The sequence below is a fragment of the Scyliorhinus torazame genome, chromosome 18, assembly GCF_047496885.1.
Source record: "Scyliorhinus torazame isolate Kashiwa2021f chromosome 18, sScyTor2.1, whole genome shotgun sequence".
In the NCBI taxonomy this organism is placed as follows: domain Eukaryota; kingdom Metazoa; phylum Chordata; class Chondrichthyes; order Carcharhiniformes; family Scyliorhinidae; genus Scyliorhinus; species Scyliorhinus torazame.
The window spans coordinates 169117818-169137794 of NC_092724.1; the positions used below are offsets into that span (position 1 = coordinate 169117818).

Genomic DNA, 19977 nt, shown 5'->3' on the forward strand with positions numbered 1-19977 from the left:
GAAAAGCCCCTAGTCGCCACATAACAGCCTCCCCGAACAGGCGCCGGAATGTGGCGACTAGGGGCTTTTCACAGTAACTTCATTGAAGCCGACTTGTGACAATAAGCGATTTTCACTTCATTTCATTTTTCATCGCGGCGCCTGTTCGGGGAGGCCGGTACGGGAATCGAACCGTGCTGCTGGCCTGCCTTGGTCTGCTTTCAAAGCCAGCGATTTAGCCCAGTGTGCTAAACCAGCCCCTGATGTGATGGTGAGAGTTTGTTCTGTGTGATTGTGAGTGTCAGGGAGCAGTGGTCAGTGCGGATATGTCCAGTGGAGTTGGTTGCAATGGGAAACATCGGGGCCAGAGGTGTTGCTGTTGGGGGTTCCAGCGAGGGAGATTATTGAGGATCAGGAGCAGACTCCCATCTCTGTGAGGCTGCCTGTTGTGCTGTGAAAGTGTGAGACTAGAATTAATAATAATAATCTTTATTATTGTCACAAGTAGGCTTACATTAACACTACAATAAAATTACTGTGAAAAGCCCCTAGTCGCCACATTCCGGCGCCTGTTCGGGTACACAGAGGGAGAATTCAGAATGTCCAATTCACCCAACAGCACGTCTTTGGACTGTGGGAGGAAACCGGAGCACCCGGAGGAAACCCACGCAGACACAGTGACCCAGCCGGGAATCAAACCTGGGACCCTGGCGCTGTGATGCTAGCCACTGTGCTACATTAGCAAAGGGTTTAGGTGCAATGGAATATCCAGTTTGGATTGAGTGAGTGGTTTGAAACTTGTTGCTGTGAGTGAGTTTGCTGCTGTCGGACAGTGCAGAATGGTGTCTGGGATGGAGCCGTCAGCTGTTGTCTCGCACACTCAGTGCAGACAGGGGGAGGGGCGCTCTCCCCACAGCGGATTGTGTGAAATGTAGGAGTTGGTGTGGTGGAGAACTCCCAGGATTCTGCTGTTTCTTCCCATTCACAGCGAACAATGGGTTCACTGTGTACAGAGTCCAGACCCAAACCCAGCCTGGAGACTGCTTCACACAGCCACAGGAACAACTGCTGAATCCCGCACCGTTCCTGCAAACATAGGGTCGCTGCTCAAAGACAGGCATCTGTTTCTGTCGATCACTAACCGCTGACCACTGACCATCCAGCACTGACCACTGACCAAAGCTCGAAAGAGCAGCAGGAGAATGATTCCCACTCGATCAGCGCTCGACAATGCATCATTTCAACAAACGTTTCCTTTCACTCTCAGCGGAGCGACTGATTAAACTTGGAACTGGCAAGTTAACCTGCTTCTGGTCTCGGTGGTTAGTGTCATTAGTTAACCTGCTTCTGGTCTCGGTGGTTAGTGTCTCTAGTTAACCTGCTTCTGGTCTCGGTGGTTAGTGTCATTAGTTAACCTGCTACTGGTCTTGGTGGTTAGTGTCTCTAGTTAACCTGCACCTAGTCTCGGTGGTTAGTGTCTCTAGTTAACCTGCTACTGGTCTTGGCGGTTCGTGTCTCTAGTTAACCTGCTACTGGTCTTGGTGGTTAGTGTCTCTAGTTAACCTGCACCTAGTCTCGGTGGTTAGTGTCTCTAGTTAACCTGCTACTGGTCTCGGTGGTTAGTGTCATTAGTTAACCTGCTTCTGGTCTCGGTGGTTAGTGTCTCTAGTTAACCTGCACCTAGTCTCGGTGGTTAGTGTCTCTAGTTAACCTGCTACTGGTCTTGGTGGTTCGTGTCTCTAGTTAACCTGCTACTAGTCTTGGTGGTTAGTGTCTCTAGTTAACCTGCACCTAGTCTCGGTGGTTAGTGTCTCTAGTTAACCTGCTACTGGTCTTGGTGGTTAGTGTCTCTAGTTAACCTGCTGCTGTTCTCAGAGGTTAGTATCTCTAGTTACACAATCTCAGAGGGTCAGTACTGAGGGAGCGCTGCACTGTCAGAGGGTCAGTACTGAGGGAGTGCCGCACTGTCAGAGAGTCAGTACTGAGGGAGTGCCGCACTGTCAGAGAGTCAGTACTGAGGGAGTGCCGCACTGTCAGAGGGTCAGCACTGAGGGAGAGCTGCACTGTCAGAGGGTCAGTACTGAGGGAGTGCCGCACTGTCAGAGGGTCAGTACTGAGGGAGTGCTGCACTGTCAGAGGGTCAGCACTGAGGGAGAGCTGCACTGTCAGAGGGTCAGTACTGAGGGAGTGCCGCACTGTCAGAGGGTCAGTACTGAGGGAGTGCTGCACTGTCAGAGGGTCAGTACTGAGGGAGTGCCGCACTGTCAGAGGGTCAGTACTGAGGGAGTGCCGCACTGTCAGAGAGTCAGTACTGAGGGAGTGCCGCACTGTCAGAGAGTCAGTACTGAGGGAGTGCCGCACTGTCAGAGGGTCAGTACTGAGGGAGTGCTGCACTGTCAGAGGGTCAGCACTGAGGGAGTGCCGCACTGTCAGAGGGTTAGTACTGAGGGAGTGCCGCACTGTCAGAGGGTCAGTACTGAGGGAGTGCTGCACTGTCAGAGGGTCAGTACTGAGGGAGTGCTGAACTGTCAGAGGGTCAGTCCTGAGGGAGTGCTGAACTGTCAGAGGGTCAGTCCTGAGGGAGTGCCGCACTGTCAGAGGGTCAGGACTGAGGGAGTGCCGCACTGTCAGAGGGTCAGTACTGAGGCGGTGCTGCACTGTCAGAGGGTCAGTACTGAGGGAGTGCCGCACTGTCAGAGGGTCAGTACTGAGGGAGTGCCGCACTGTCAGAGGGTCAGTACTGAGGGAGTGCCGCACTGTCAGAGAGTCAGTACTGAGGGAGTGCCGCACTGTCAGAGAGTCAGTACTGAGGGAGTGCCGCACTGTCAGAGGGTCAGTACTGAGGGAGTGCTGCACTGTCAGAGGGTCAGTACTGAGGGAGTGCCGCACTGTCAGAGGGTTAGTACTGAGGGAGTGCCGCACTGTCAGAGGGTCAGTACTGAGGGAGTGCTGCACTGTCAGAGGGTCAGTCCTGAGGGAGTGCTGAACTGTCAGAGGGTCAGTACTGAGGGAGTGCCGCACTGTCAGAGGGTCAGTACTGAGGGAGTGCTGCACTGTCAGAGGGTCAGTACTGAGGGATGGCTGCACTGTCAGAGGGTCAGTACTGAGGGATGGCTGCACTGTCAGAGGGTCAGTACTGAGGGAGTGCCGCACTGTCAGAGGGTCAGTGCTGAGGGAGTGCTGCACTGTCAGGGTCAGTACTGAGGGAGTGCCGCACTGTCAGAGGGTCAGTACTGAGGGAGTGACGTACTGTCAGTGGGTCAGTACTGAGGGAGTGCCGCACTGTCAGAGGGTCAGTACTGAGGGAGTGCTGCACTGTCAGAGGGTCAGTACTGAGGGAGTGCCGCACTGTCAGAGGGTCAGTACTGAGGGAGTGCTGCACTGTGAGCGGGTCAGTCCTGAGGGAGTGCTGCACTGTCAGAGGGTCAGTACTGAGGGAGTGCCACACTGTCAGAGGGTCAGTACTGAGGGAGTGCTGCACTGTCAGAGGGTCAGTACTGAGGGAGTGCCGCACTGTCAGAGGGTCAGTACTGAGGGAGTGCCACACTGTCAGAGGGTCAGTACTGAGGGAGTGCTGCACTGTCAGAGGGTCAGTACTGAGGGAGTGCCGCACTGTCAGAGGGTCAGTACTGAGGGAGTGCTGCACTGTCAGAGGGTCAGTACTGAGGGAGTGCCACACTGTCAGAGGGTCAGTACTGAGGGAGTGCTGCACTGTCAGAGGGTCAGTACTGAGTGAGTGCTGCACTGTCAGCGGGTCAGTACTGAGGGAGTGCTGCACTGTCAGAGGGTCAGTATTGAGGGAGTGCTGCACTGTCAGAGGGTCAGTACTGAGGGAGTGCTGCACTGTCAGCGGGTCAGTATTGAGGGAGTGCCGCACTGTCAGAGAGTCAGTACTGAGGGAGTGCCGCACTGTCAGAGGGTCAGTACTGAGTGAGTGCTGCACTGTCAGCGGGTCAGTACTGAGGGAGTGCTGCACTGTCAGAGGGTCAGTATTGAGGGAGTGCTGCACTGTCAGAGGGTCAGTACTGAGGGAGTGCTGCACTGTCAGCGGGTCAGTATTGAGGGAGTGCCGCACTGTCAGAGAGTCAGTACTGAGGGAGTGCCGCACTGCCAGAGGGTCAGTACTGAGGGAGTGCCGCACTGTCAGAGAGTCAGTACTGAGGGAGTGCCGCACTGTCAGAGGGTCAGTACTGAGGGAGAGCTGCACTATCAGACGGTCAGTACTGAGGGAGTGCCGCACTGTCAGAGGATCAGTACTGAGGGAGTGCTGCACTATCAGAGGGTCAGTACTGAGGGAGTGCTGCACTGTCAGAGGGTCAGTACTGAGGGAGTGTCGCACTGTCAGTGGGTCATTACTGAGGGAGCGCCGCACTGTCAGAGTGTCAGTACTGAGGGAGTGCTGCACTGTCAGTGGGTCAGGACTGAGGGAGTGCTGCACTGTCAGAGAGTCAGTACTGAGGGAGTGCTGCACTGTCAGAGGGTCAGTACTGAGGGAGTGCCGCACTGTCAGAGGGTCAGCACTGAGGGAGTGCTGCACTGTCAGAGGGTCAGTACTGAGGGAGTGCTGCACTGTCAGAGGGTCAGTACTGAGGGAGTGCCACACTGTCAGAGGGTCAGTACTGAGGGAGTGTTGCACTGTCAGAGGGTCAGAACTGAGGGAGTGCCGCACTGTCAGAAGGTCAGTACTGAGGGAGTGCTGCAGTGTCAGAGGGTCAGTACTGAGGGAGTGCTGCACTGTCAGAGGGTCAGGACTGAGGGAGTGCCGCACTGTCAGAGGGTCAGTACTGAGGGAGTGCTGCACTGTCAGAGGGTCAGTACTGAGGGAGTGCTGCACTGTCAGAGGGTCAGTACTGAGGGAGTGCTGCACTGTCAGAGGGTCAGGACTGAGGGAGTGCCGCACTGTCAGAGGGTCAGTACTGAGGGAGTGCTGCACTGTCAGAGGGTCAGTACTGAGGGAGTGCTGCACTGTCAGAGGGTCAGGACTGAGGGAGTGCCGCACTGTCAGAGGGTCAGTACTGAGGGAGTGCCGCACTGTCAGAGGGTCAGTACTGAGGGAGTGCTGCACTGTCAGCGGGTCAGTACTGAGGGAGTGCTGCACTGTCAGAGGGACAGTACTGAGGGAGTGCTGAACTGTCAGAGGGTCAGTCCTGAGGGAGCGCTGCACTGTCAGAGGGTCAGTACTGAGTGAGTGCTGCACTGTCAGCGGGTCAGTACTGAGGGAGTGCTGCACTGTCAGAGGGTCAGTACTGAGGGAGTGCTGCACTGTCAGCGGGTCAGTACTGAGGGAGTGCTGCACTGTCAGAGGGTCAGTACTGAGGGAGTGCCACACTGTCAGAGGGTCAGTACTGAGGGAGTGCTGCACTGTCAGAGGGTCAGTACTGAGGGAGTGCCGCACTGTCGGAGGGTCAGTACTGAGGGAGTGTCGCACTGTCAGTGGGTCAGTGCTGTGGGATTGCTGCACTATCAGACGGTCAGTACTGAGGGAGTGCCGCACTGTCAGAGGATCAGTACTGAGGGAGTGCTGCACTGTCAGAGGATCAGTACTGAGTGAGTGCTGCACTGTCAGCGGGTCAGTACTGAGGGAGTGCTGCACTGTCAGAGGGTCAGTATTGAGGGAGTGCTGCACTGTCAGAGGGTCAGTACTGAGGGAGTGCTGCACTGTCAGCGGGTCAGTATTGAGGGAGTGCCGCACTGTCAGAGAGTCAGTACTGAGGGAGTGCCGCACTGTCAGAGGGTCAGTACTGAGTGAGTGCTGCACTGTCAGCGGGTCAGTACTGAGGGAGTGCTGCACTGTCAGAGGGTCAGTATTGAGGGAGTGCTGCACTGTCAGAGGGTCAGTACTGAGGGAGTGCTGCACTGTCAGCGGGTCAGTATTGAGGGAGTGCCGCACTGTCAGAGAGTCAGTACTGAGGGAGTGCCGCACTGCCAGAGGGTCAGTACTGAGGGAGTGCCGCACTGTCAGAGAGTCAGTACTGAGGGAGTGCCGCACTGTCAGAGGGTCAGTACTGAGGGAGAGCTGCACTATCAGACGGTCAGTACTGAGGGAGTGCCGCACTGTCAGAGGGTCAGTACTGAGGGAGAGCTGCACTATCAGACGGTCAGTACTGAGGGAGTGCCGCACTGTCAGAGGATCAGTACTGAGGGAGTGCTGCACTATCAGAGGGTCAGTACTGAGGGAGTGCTGCACTGTCAGAGGGTCAGTACTGAGGGAGTGTCGCACTGTCAGTGGGTCATTACTGAGGGAGCGCCGCACTGTCAGAGTATCAGTACTGAGGGAGTGCTGCACTGTCAGTGGGTCAGGACTGAGGGAGTGCTGCACTGTCAGAGAGTCAGTACTGAGGGAGTGCTGCACTGTCAGAGGGTCAGTACTGAGGGAGTGCCGCACTGTCAGAGGGTCAGCACTGAGGGAGTGCTGCACTGTCAGAGGGTCAGTACTGAGGGAGTGCTGCACTGTCAGAGGGTCAGTACTGAGGGAGTGCCACACTGTCAGAGGGCCAGTACTGAGGGAGTGTTGCACTGTCAGAGGGTCAGAACTGAGGGAGTGCCGCACTGTCAGAAGGTCAGTACTGAGGGAGTGCTGCAGTGTCAGAGGGTCAGTACTGAGGGAGTGCTGCACTGTCAGAGGGTCAGGACTGAGGGAGTGCCGCACTGTCAGAGGGTCAGTACTGAGGGAGTGCTGCACTGTCAGAGGGTCAGTACTGAGGGAGTGCTGCACTGTCAGAGGGTCAGTACTGAGGGAGTGCTGCACTGTCAGAGGGTCAGGACTGAGGGAGTGCCGCACTGTCAGAGGGTCAGTACTGAGGGAGTGCTGCACTGTCAGAGGGTCAGTACTGAGGGAGTGCTGCACTGTCAGAGGGTCAGGACTGAGGGAGTGCCGCACTGTCAGAGGGTCAGTACTGAGGGAGTGCCGCACTGTCAGAGGGTCAGTACTGAGGGAGTGCTGCACTGTCAGCGGGTCAGTACTGAGGGAGTGCTGCACTGTCAGAGGGACAGTACTGAGGGAGTGCTGAACTGTCAGAGGGTCAGTCCTGAGGGAGCGCTGCACTGTCAGAGGGTCAGTACTGAGTGAGTGCTGCACTGTCAGCGGGTCAGTACTGAGGGAGTGCTGCACTGTCAGAGGGTCAGTACTGAGGGAGTGCTGCACTGTCAGCGGGTCAGTACTGAGGGAGTGCTGCACTGTCAGAGGGTCAGTACTGAGGGAGTGCCACACTGTCAGAGGGTCAGTACTGAGGGAGTGCTGCACTGTCAGAGGGTCAGTACTGAGGGAGTGCCGCACTGTCAGAGGGTCAGTACTGAGGGAGTGCTGCACTGTCAGAGAGTCAGTACTGAGGGAGTGCTGAACTGTCAGAGGGTCAGTCCTGAGGGAGAGCTGCACTATCAGACGGTCAGTACAGAGTGAGTGCCGCACTGTCAGAGGATCAGTACTGAGGGAGTGCTGCACTATCAGAGGGTCAGTACTGAGGGAGTGCTGCACTGTCAGAGGGTCAGTACTGAGGGAGTGCCGCACTGTCGGAGGGTCAGTACTGAGGGAGTGTCGCACTGTCAGTGGGTCAGTGCTGTGGGATTGCTGCACTATCAGACGGTCAGTACTGAGGGAGTGCCGCACTGTCAGAGGATCAGTACTGAGGGAGTGCTGCACTATCAGAGGGTCAGTACTGAGGGAGTGCTGCACTGTCAGAGGGTCAGTACTGAGGGAGTGCCGCACTGTCGGAGGGTCAGTACTGAGGGAGTGTCGCACTGTCAGTGGGTCAGTGCTGTGGGATTGCTGCACTGTCAGAGGGTCAGTACTGAGGGAGTGCCGCACTACGGAGGGTCAGCACTGAGGGAGTGCTGCACTGTCAGAGGGTCAGTACTGAGGGAGTGCTGCACTGTCAGTGGGTCAGTACTGAAGGAGTGCTGCACTGTCAGTGGGTCAGTACTGAGGGAGTGCCGCACTGTCAGAGGGTCAGTACTGAGGGAGCTCCGCACTGTCAGAGGGTCAGTACTGAGGGAATGCTGCACTGTCAGAGGGTCAGTACTGAGGGAGTGTTGCACTGTCAGGGGGTCAGTACTGAGGGAGTGCTGCACTGTCAGGGGGTTAGTACTGAGGGAGTGCTGCACTGTCAGGGGGTCAGTACTGAGGGAGTGTTGCACTGTCAGGGGGTCAGTACTGAGGGAGTGCTGCACTGTCAGGGGGTCAGTACTGAGGGAGTGTTGCACTGTCAGAGGGTCAGTACTGAGGGAGTGCTGCACTGTCAGAGGGTCAGTACTGAGGGAGTGCTGCACTGTCAGTGGGTCAGTACTGAGGGAGTGCTGCACTGTCAGAGGGTCAGTACTGAGGGAGTGCCGCACTGTCAGAGGGTCAGTACTGAGGGAGCTCCGCACTGTCAGAGGGTCAGTACTGAGGGAATGCTGCACTGTCAGAGGGTCAGTACTGAGGGAGTGTTGCACTGTCAGGGGGTTAGTACTGAGGGAGTGCTGCACTGTCAGGGGGTCAGTACTGAGGGAGTGCTGCACTGTCAGAGTGTCAGTACTGAGGGAGCCGCACTGTCAGAGGGTCAGTACTGAGGGAGTGTTGCACTGTCAGGGGGTCAGTACTGATGGAGTGCTGCACTGTCAGAGGGTCAGTACTGATGGGAGTGCCGCACTGTCAGAGGGTCAGTACTGAGGGAGTGCCGCACTGTCAGAGGGTCAGTACTGAGGGAGTGCCACACTGTCAGAGGGTCAGTACTGAGTGAGTGCTGCACTGTCAGGGGGTCAGTACTGAGGGAGTGCCGCACTGTCAGAGAGTCAGTATTGAGGGAGTGTTGCACTGTCAGAGGGTCAGTACTGAGGGAGTGCTGCACTGTGCACAGGTTAAGGAGAGTGTCTCGTAAATAGTCACTAAACAGAGCATAAGGTGTGATATCAGCGACAGGTCGACTGATCAGCAATTGGTAAATATTTCATGAGATGGATTAATGTCAGTAATGGAGTGGAGAATGACATTAAACTGTACCAAGATGACAATGACATCAGCACTCAAGCCCACAACATTAAATGTCCTCATCATATATCACAGACAGCATTGCAGTCAACCACATTCCACCCTCAGATTTTTAACCCTTAAATTCCCCAATACATTTACAATCCACTTTTCCTAAATTCCTCCATGTGTCACAAATGGAAAAACATTGTGAACGTGGGGTGAGGAATAGAGGATGAATTGGAGCTTCAAAAACTGAGATGATTAGATTTTGTATTAGGTTGAGAACCTGCAGCAAGCAGGAACCCAATGAAATTGGGTTCCTGGGGCGAGATACTCCGACCCCCCGCCGGGTCGGAGAATCGCTGGGGGCTGGCGTGAATCCCGCCCCCGCCGGTTGCCGAAGTCTCCACCACCGGATATTCGGCGGGGGCGGGAATCGCGCCGCGCCGGTTGGCGGGCCCCCCCGCGCGATTCTCCGGCCCGGATGGGCCGAAGTCCCGCCGCTAAAATGCCTGTCCCGCCGGCGTAGATTAAACCACCTACCTTACCGTCGGGACACGGCGGCGCGGGCGGGCTCCGCGGTCCTGGGGGGGGGCGTGGGGCAATCTGGCCCCGGGGGGTGCCCCCACGGTGGCCTGGCCCGCGATCGGGGCCCACCGATCCGCGGGCGGGCCTGTGCCATGGGGTCACTCTTTTCCTTCTGCCTTCGCCACGGTCTCCACCATGGCGGAGGCGGAAGAGACTCCCTCCACAGCGCATGCACGGGGATGCCGTCAGTGGCCGCTAACGCTCCCGCGCATGCGCCGCCCGGAGATGTCATTTCCGCGCCAGCTGGCGGGGCACCAAAGGCCTTTTCCGCCAGCTGGCGGGGCGGAAATTCGTCCGGCGCCGGCCTAGCCCCTCAATGTTGGGGCTCGGCCCCCAAAGATGCGGAGCATTCCGCACCTTTGGGGCGGTGCGATGCCCGACTGATTTGCGCCGTTTTGGGCGCCAGTCGGCGGACATCGCGCCGTTTCCGGAGAATTTATTCTGTCCTTATAATCTAGAACAGGCGGAATGGACTCCCCCTGTTTGAATATAGAGCTCGTTACAGGAAATAATAAGCCTGGAATGAAATGAGTTTGTTGTGATCACGTCTCGCTCCCTCTTATTGGTGTCCTTGTCCCTTTCTCTCCCCCACAACCGGCAGTGGGTCATATCATCACAATGGTGTTCATTTGTATTTCTTTATTGGGTTCAGAACACCTCCTGACCTAAATACAGAAAGATGTTGACAGCCTGGTCCTACTCCCGGGGCGAGATTCACCGACCCCCCGCCGTGTCGGAGAATGGCCGTTGGCCGCCGTGAATCCCGCCCCCGCCGGAGTCTCCGGTACCGGAGGTCGGGCGGGGGCGGGAATCGGGCCGCGCCGGTTGGCGGGACCCCCTGCTCAATTCTCCGGCCCGCCCAGAAATTGCCTGTCCCGCCGGCGTAAATCAAAGCTGGTATTTACCGGCGGGACCAGGCGGCATGGGCGGGCTCCGGGGTCCTGGGGGGGGGTGCGGGGCGATCTGGCCCCGGGGGGTGCCCCCACGGTGGCCTGGCCCGCGATCGGGGCCCACCGATCCGCGGGCGGGCCTGTGCCGTGGGGGCACTCTTTCCCTTCCGCCTCCGCCACGGCCTCCACCATGGCGGAGGCGGAAGAGACTCTCCCCACTGCGCATGCGCGGGAAACTGTCGGCGGCCCCTGACGCTCCCGCGCATGCGCCGTATTTCCGCGCCAGCTGGCGGGGCACCAAACGCCATTTCCGCCAGCTGGCGGGGCGGAAATTCCTCCGGCGCCGGCCTAGCCCCTCAATGTTGGGGCTCGGCCCCCAAAGATGCGGAGCATTCCGCACCTTTGGGCCGGCGCGATGCCCGTCTGATTGGCGCCGTTTTTGGCGCCAGTCGGCGGACATCGCGCCGTTGGGGGAGAATTTCGCCCCAGATTTCCAAACCATTGGTGCGATTTCTAAAATTCTTTTGTTTCTTTGAACTTGTGTTTGTTAAATGACAAATGCTTTGACCTTGGCTCTGTGATGGTCTGTCAGTGTTGTGATGAATGTAGGAATTTCAGATGTATTATATGTATTTGGTGCTGTAAGGGTTAAAAGCCTGAGTTAATGTGTGTGTGTCTGCTACAGTCACGTTTTTATAGAATCTTGGTTTGAAAGGTTTTGGGAGCCGGAGGTGCAATTAACACATAGTAAAAGGTTGGGCTAATGGAGTTTTGTTCGGATTAAGGGGATTCCCTGTGGAGTTCATTAGATACATTTGTGTTTCATCTTGGTGAGATGAAGAAATTAATGCGAGGAGCCAAGGAATCAGACATTTTGCAGAAAAGCAGTTTGGTGAGTTTTAGATCGGGATGTGAGCAGAAGTCAAACATCTGCTCCCACTGCAGTTCAGTCAAAGATATGTCTGTAGACAGATTAGCAGTTTCTTTCCAAGCAGTTCAGAATGGTGCGGCTAGAAGGTGAACTGAAACAAGCTGAAGCAGCTGCTGAAGAAATACAGCCAAAGTTTGGTTCTGACAGGATTCAGTAATTTTCTTTAAAGCAGCCAAAAGATCTCTCTCAAAGTAGAGTATCCAGACATCTCTGTACAACAGGTATTCCTGAGTGTTAACTGTATTTAACAGTGTATTGGGACCTGAGATGGTTGTTGGAGTGGGAATAAAGATAGCAGTCACGGTTTATTGTGTCACTATTGATCAGCCTTGTTTAAGGGGTAATTGTAGCTATTTTCTTGTGTGATGTTAAAGATATTTTAATACTGTGTCAGTAATAAAGCTCTGTTTGAATTTACCGTATCCCTATTTTGGTGAAAACATTCCTGCAGCAAGGGATCCTTTCCTCAGTCTTACAAAGTTAAAATCAAATATTGGGGTTTTGGTCCAGTAACCGAGCCACTGTTATAATCTGGTCAGGGATTGTAATAGTATTTTCTGTCTGTAATTAGCGGGCTTGGGGTTTGAGAGAATAATTGTTTGAATAGTTTTACAGGAACGTATACTCGCCTGACAATTGCTGACCCCGTGTGACCCTGTTATTTCCCATGTGACCCTGTTATTTCCCATGTGACCCTGACCCTTCTCCGGTGACCCTGACCCTTCCCATGTGACCCTGATCTTTCCCATGTGACCCTAACACTTCCCATGTGACCCTCACCCTTCTCCGGTGACCCTGACCCTTCCCATGTGACCCTGATCTTTCCCATGTGACCCTGACCCTTCCAATGTGACCCTGATCTTTCCCATGTGACCCTGATCTTTACATGTGACCCTGACCCGTCCACGGTAACCCTAATCTTTCCCATGTGACCCTGATCTTTCCCATGTGACACTGACCCTTCCCCGGTGACCCTGACCCTTCCCATGTGACCCTGATCTTTCCCAGGTGACCCTGATCTTTCCCATGTGACCCTGATCTTTCCCAGGTGACCCTGATCTTTCCCAGGTGACCCTGACCCTTCTCCGGTGACCCTGACCCTTCCCATGTGACCCTGACCCTTCCCATGTGACCCTGATCTTTCCCATGTGACCCTGACCCTCCCCAGGTGACCCTGATCTTTCCCACGTGACCCTGACCCTTCCCAGGTGACCTTGACCCTTCCCATGTGACCCTGACCCTTCCCCGGTAACCCTGACCCTTCCCAGGTGACCTTGACCCTTCCTATGTGACCCTGACCCTTCCCCGGTAACCCTGATCTTTCCCAGGTGACCCTGACCCTTCCCCGGTGACCCTGACCCTTCCCCGGTGACCCTGACCCTTCCCATGTGACCCTGATCTTTCCCAGGTGACCCTGATCTTTCCCAGGTGACCCTTACTCTTTGTCTAACGGACTTTGTTTCCCTCCAGTCTGCTCAGGTGACTGACAGCGGATTCCTGGATTGTGAGTCAGCTGAGAGTGAGGGTGAAATCTACACCGATGACGACGCCATGACACTTGCCCAACAGGCGATTCCACAGGAGTCGGATATGGACAGCGCTATTGAGAATGCCCAAAGCTCAGAGGCTCCCGAGCCGGGCAGGGAGGATGGGAAGGGCAGTCAGATGGTCAGTTTGTTCCTACCTCGCACAGAACAGTAAGTGACTCATACCCTGACCCTCACACAGATCCCTGGGAATCCCTGATCCTAATCCCTGACCCTTATCACGGACAGCACGGTACCACAGTGGTTAGCACAATTGCTTCACAGCTCCAGGGTCCCAGATTCGATTCCCGGCCTCGGGTCACTGTCTGTGCGGAGTCTGCACGTCCTCCCCGTGTCTGCGTGGGTTTCCTCCGGGTGCTCCGGTTTCCTCCCACAGTCCAAAGACGTGCAGGTTAGGTGGATTGGCCGTGCTAAATTGCCCTTCGTGTCCAAAAAAGGTTAGGTGGGGTTATGGGATTAGGGTGGAGGTGTGGGCTTGGGTGCTCTTTCCAAGGGCCGGTGCAGACTCGATCGGCTGGATGGCCTCCTTCTGCTCTGTAAATTCTATGATTCTATGATGCTTGGGGAATCCTTGACCTGATCCCTGACTACTCCCTGAACCTGATCCTTGGGAATCCCCGACCCGCACCCTAATCCCCAAGGAGTCCCTTGACGGCACAAATAGAGATGTGTGGTATGATTGAATTGCATTATAAAGGCGTGGTTACAGGGTGACCAAGAGTGGGAACTGAATATTTCAGGATATTTGTCACTCAGGGAGGATAGACAAAATGGAAACTGAGGTGGGTTAACAGTGTTAACACGGGATGAGATCAGTACATCAGTGAGAGAAGATCAAAGGATCAAAATGTAGACTAGGTTAAACAATAAAGAGCAGAAAAATTATAGTCCACTAAACTGCAATGGTAATGCTGGGCACGGTATAAATCTGGACATTAGAGATGTGTGTGACATGGGGAATAAAGTATTAATCAGTTCAATTTACACATAGACTGGGTTAACCTAATTAGCATTAATGCTAAATCCTAGTATCTAATGTGAAATCCTATCAACTGTCCTGGCCTGAGACAATTCACACCTCGTTAACCTGTGATTATCCCTCTCTCCAGTCGCACTGTCTGGGCCTGTAAAGACTTAATTACCTGCAAAGACTTGCATTCAAAGTATCGTATTGCATCTTTGAATTTGTCTATATATGTGTTTCTGGAACCCACCTCTTCATTCACCCGAGGAAGGAGCAGCGCTCCGAAAGCTAGTGATTCGTAACAAACCTGTTGGGCTTTAACCTGGTGTTGTAAGACTTCGTACTGTGCTCACCCCAGTCCAACGCCGGCATCTCCACATCGAGGAACATAAAGGTTGACTGTGAAAGGTTCTTTAGGTATGTGTACAGGAAAGGATTAGCAAGGACAAACGTGGGCCCATTACAGGCGGGCACAGGACAATTTATAATGGAGAACAGGGAAATGGCAGAGAAACTAAACAATTACTTTGCATCTTTCTTCATGGAAGGTGATAGAGAAAATCTCCCAGAAACACAAGGGAACCGAGGGGTTTGTGTCATAAGGAGATGAAAGAAATAGATATTAATGAAAAGGTAGTGCTTGAAAAATGGACAGAATAAAAGGCTGATGAATCCCCGACAGCAGATGAACTGTACGCCACAGCGTTAAAAGTGGTGACAAGAGAGAAAGCAGATATCTTTCAAAATTCTCTAGATTCTGGAAGGTTCCTGCAGACTGGAAATGTAACCCTGCTATTTAAGAAGGAAGGGAGAGGCCACACTTGGAGTATAGTGTTCAATTCTGGTCGCCACACTACCAGAAGGATGTGGAGGCTTTAGAGAGGGTGCAGAAGAGATTTACCAGAATGTTGCCTGGTATGGAGGGCATTACCTATGAGGAGCGGTTGAATAAACTCGGTTTGTTCTCACTGGAACGAAGGAGGTTGAGGGGAGACCTGATAGAGGTCTACAAAATTATGAGGGGCATAGACAGAGTGGATAGTCAGAGGCTTTTCCCCAGGGTAGAGGGGTCAATTACTAGGGGGCATAGGTTTAAGGTGCGAGGGGCAAGGTTTAGAGGAGATGTACGAGGCAAGTTTTTTACACAGAGGGTAGTGGGTGCCTGGAACTCGCTGCCGGAGGAGGTGGTGGAAGCAGGGACGATAGGGACATTTAAGGGGCATCTTGACAAATACATGAATAGGATGGGAATAGAGGGATACGGACCCAGGAAGTGTAGAAGATTTTAGTTTAGTCGGGCAGCATGGTCGGCACAGGCTTGGAGGGCCGAAGGGCCTGTTCCTGTGCTGTACTTTTCTTTGTTCTTTGTTCTAAAATGGAGAAATACAGGGCTGTTTGTTTGATGTCAGGAGCAGGGGAAAATACTGGAATAAGTTAGAAAGGATGTGATATCAGGATACTTTGACTAGAATGATCGGATTCATTCTGACCAACATGTAGGACCGAGCATTCGAAAGAGAAAGGAAGTTTCCAGGGGGGGACCCACCATCCGGGGTTAACTAAAGTTAAAGTAACAGGAGATAATTGAGAAAAGAGGACCAGAAGATTGGACGGAATACAAAACAGCACAGACTGACAAAAAGATTAATGAGGGAATGATTAAAATACAGGCAAAAGCTCGCCAGAAATATAAAGACCAATAGTAAGACTTTCTACAGATGTTTAAATCGGATAAGAGTTAACAAGTATGTGTTGGTCCTGTAGAAAGTGAATTTGGGGAGTTAATAATGGAAAATAAGGAGATGGCAAATGAACTGAGCCAACATTCTGCACCAGTTTTCACTGGAGAGCAATGGCTGCAAATCAGGAAATGGAAGGCAGGGAGGAACTTGGTAAAGTTACAATCACCAGGGAAGTGGTACTAAGTAAATTGTTGGATCTGCAGGCTGATAAATCCTCTGGTCCAGATGGACTTCATCCCAGGGTCTTGTCAGAAGTAACTAATGAGATAATTGATGCATTTGTTTTAATTTTCCAAAATTCCCTAGCTCCAAGGAATATTCCATTAGATTGGAAAATAGCAAATGTAACTCCTTTATTCAAAAAGGGAGGAAGACAGAAAGAGGGAAACTACAGACCGGTTAGCTTAACATCCGTCAGAGGGAAAATGTTTGAATCCACTATAAACGATGTTATAACAGGCAGAGTCAACATGGTTTTGTGGGAAATCATGTTTAACCAATTTAGAATCCCTAGGTTTCAGAAGAACATAAGAACATAAGAACTAGGAGCAGGAGTAGGCCATCTGGCCCCTCGAGCCTGCTCCACCATTCAATGAGATCATGGCTGATCTTTTGTGGACTCAGCTCCACTTTCCGGCCCGAACACCATAACCCTTAATCCCTTTATTCTTCAAAAAACTATCTATCTTTATCTTAAAAACATTTAATGAAGGAGCCTCTACTGCTTCACTGGTCAAATAATTCCATAGATTCACAACCCTTTGGGTGAAGAAGTTCCTCCTACACTCCGTCCTAAATCTACTTCCCCTTATTTTGAGGCTATGCCCCCTAGTTCTGCTTTCACCCGCCAGTGGAAACAACCTGCCCGCATCTATCCTATCTATTCCCTTCATAATCTTATATGTTTCTATAAGAAGGAGGCCATTCATCCCATCGAGTGAGCACCGGCCCTTGGAAAGAGCACCCTACATAATTTATTGGAGTTCTTTGAAGACCTAACAGCTGCTTGGATAACGGGGACTCTGTGGATGTACTTAGATTTCCAGGAGGCATTTGTTAAGGTGCCACATCAAAGGTTATTTCAGTAAACAAAAGCTCACGGTGTAGAGGGTAACATATTTGTATGGATTGGAGTTTGGCTCGTTAACTGTGATCAGTGCTGGAGCCTCAACTTTTTACAATTTATATAATTGACTTGGATGAAGAGGTGGTTTAGAAATTTTCTGATGGAACAAAGATAGGTGGGAAAGTAAATTGTGAAGAGGACATAAGGAGGGGGTATGGGAAAAAGGCAGGAGAATGGGGATCAGAAACATATCAGCCATGATTGAATGGCGGAGCAGATTCGATGGGCCGAGTGGCCTAATTCTGCTTCGATGTCTTTTAAAAAAAATATTTTTATTGAGGTATTTGAAAATTTTTATAAAAATAACAGACAATGATATCAACATGGAAAATGTCCCCCCCCCCCCCCATCTCAATATTCACACACCTCAACCATACAACAACAATCCCCCCCCCCGGAATTCTGCATCTGCTGACATTTTAATTTTCCCCGAGAAAGTCAACGGACGGCTGCCACCTCCGGGTGAACCCTAACATTGACCCTCTTGGGGCGAACTTTATTTTCTCGAGACTGAGAAACCCAGCCATGTCACTAACCAGGTCTCTACACTCGGGGGCTTCGAGTCCCTCCACATTAACAAGATCCGTCTCCGGGCTACCAGGGAGGCAAAGGCCAGGACGTCGGCCTCTTTTGCCCCCTGAACTCCCGGCTCTTCCAACACTCCAAAGATCGCCACCTCCGGACTCGGCACCACCCGTGTTTTTAGTACCATGGACATAGCCTTAGCAAAACCCTCTAAGCTTCGGGCATGCCCAAAATATGTGGACATGATTTGCTGGGCTTCCCACGCACCTCGCACACCTGTCCTCTACCCCGGAAAACCTGCTCATCCTAGCCGCTGTCATGTGTGCCCGGTGGACTACCTTAAATTGTATCAGGCTAAGCCTGGCGCACGATGAGGAGGTATTAACCCTGCTTAGGGCATCTGCCCATAGACCTGCCTCTATCTCTCCTCTGAGCTCGTCCACCCACTTGCCCTTAAACTCCTCCACCGGAGTTTCCTCCGCCTCCGAAAGATCCTGGTAAATATCCGATACCTTCCCCCCTCCCACCCAGGTACTGGAGACTACTCTATCCCGTATCCCCCGTGGCGGCAGCAGCGGAAAGGCCGGAACCTGCTTTCTCAGGAAGTCGCACACCTGCAAATACCTGAAACCATTCCCTGCTGGCAATTCAAATTTGTACTCATAGAATTTATCATAGAATTTACAGTGCAGAAGGAGGCCATTCGGCCCATCGGGTCTGCACCTGCTCTTGGAAAGAGCACCCTACCCAAGGTCAACACCTCCACCCTATCCCCAGAACCCAATAACCCCACCCAACACTAAGGGTAGTTTTGGACACTATGGGCAATTTACCATGGCCAATCCACCTAACCTGCACATCTTTGGACTGTGGGAGGAAACCGGAGCACCCGGAGGAAACCCACGCACACACGGGGAGGACGTGCAGACTCCGCACAGACAGTGACCCAAGCCGGGAATCGAACCTGGGACCCTGGAGCTGTGAAGCAGTTGTGCTATCCACAATGCTACCGTGCTGCCCCCAAGGCTTTCAAGCTGGGGAAGCTCCCGTCTATAAATAGACCCCCATCCTTCTAATTCCTGCCCTCTGCCAACTCCGGAACCCTCCATCCAGCCTACCTGGTACAAACCGATGGTTATTATAAATCGGGGTCCAAACCAATGCTCCCTCCACTCTCTTGGATCTCCTCCACTACCCCCAGATTCTCAGAGCCGCCACCACCACCGGACTTGTGGAGTATCGGGCCGGCAAGAACGGAAGAGGTGCTGTTATCAGAGCTCCCAAACTGGTGTCTTTACATGACGCTGCCTCCATCCGCTCCCACACCGCGATGCTGAGGCGGTCGTGGATAACATGTTCAGTGAATTGGTCACACCGCAGTTTAGGTTTGGTGAGGGAGACAGGGAATGGGTGACCAAATGGCAGAGAAAGAGCAGGAAGGCAGTGCAGGTGTCCCCTGCGGTCATCTCCCTCCAAAACAGGTATACCGTTTTGGATACTGTTGGGGGAGATGACTCACCAGGGGAAGGCAGTAGTAGCCGGGCTCATGGCACCGTGACTGGCTCTGCTGCACAGATGGGCGGGAAAAAGACTGGCAGGGCTCTAGTCATAGGGGATTCAATCGTAAGGGGAGTAGACAGGCGTTTCTGTGGTCGAAAACAAGACTCCCGAATGGTATGTTGCCTCCCGGGTGCACGGGTCAGGGATGTCTCAGATCGGCTGCAGGACATACTGAAGGGGGAGGGAGGGTGAACAGCCAGTTGTCGTGGTGCATATAGGCACCAACAATATAGGTAAAAACGGGATGAGGTCCTACAATCAGAATTTTGGGAGTTAGGAGATAAGTTAAAAAGTAAGACCTCAAAGGTAGTAATCTCAGGATTGCTACCAGTGCTACGAGAGAGTCAGAGTGAAAATTCAAGAATAGTCAGAATTAATACATGGCTTGAGAGATGGTGCAGGGGGGAGGGGTTCAGATTTTTGGGACATTGGAACCGGTTCTGGGGGCGATGGGACCATTACAAACCGGATGGTCTACACCTGGGCAGGATTGGAACCGATGTCCTAGGGGGTGCTTTTGCTAACACTGTTGGGGAGGTTTTAAACTAATGTGGGAGGGGGATGGGAACCAGGGGCGGGATTCTCCCCTACCCGGCGGGGCGGGGGGTTCCGGCATAATGGAGCGGCGGGAACCACTCCGGCGTCGGTCCGCCCCAGTCTCTGCACCTTTAGGGGCCAAGCCCTCACCTTGAGGGGCTAGGCCCGCGCCGGAGCGGTTTCCGCTCCACCAGCTGGCACCGAAAGGTCTTGGCCGGGCGACGCGGGTCGGCGCGGGAGCGTCAGCGGCTGCTGACATCATCCCCGCGCATGCGCAGGGGAGGGGGTCTCTTCCGCCTCCGCCATAGTGAAGACCATGGCGAAGGCGGAAGAAAAAGAGTGCCCCACGGCACAGGCCCACCCGCGGATCGGTGGGCCCCGATCGTGGGCCAGGCCACCGTGGGGGCAACCCCCGGAACCTGCCCGCGCCACCTTGTTCAAAAGGTGGTTTAATCCACGCTGGCGGGACAGGCATTCCAGCAACGGGACTTCGGCCCATCGCGGGCCGGAGAATCGGTGGGAGTGGGCCCGCTGACCGGTGCGGTGTGATTCCCGCCCCCGCCGACCGGCACGGCGCGATTCCTGCCCCCGCCAAATCTCTGGTGGCAGAGACTTTGGGACACGGTGGAGGCGGGATTCAC

The 19977-nt window shown here is 53.6% G+C and overlaps 1 protein-coding gene across 3 annotated transcripts in view; it reads left to right on the plus strand.

Annotated features, from left to right (window-relative positions):
• Positions 1-19977, plus strand: part of rab11fip4a (RAB11 family interacting protein 4 (class II) a) — a 375285-nt gene that overhangs the window by 62217 nt on the left and 293091 nt on the right. For all 3 annotated transcript variants that reach the window (XM_072483892.1, XM_072483889.1, XM_072483890.1), the window contains exon 4: positions 12806-13032. In XM_072483892.1, the coding sequence (XP_072339993.1) occupies positions 12806-13032 (227 nt within the window). The remainder of the gene's footprint in view (positions 1-12805; positions 13033-19977) is intronic.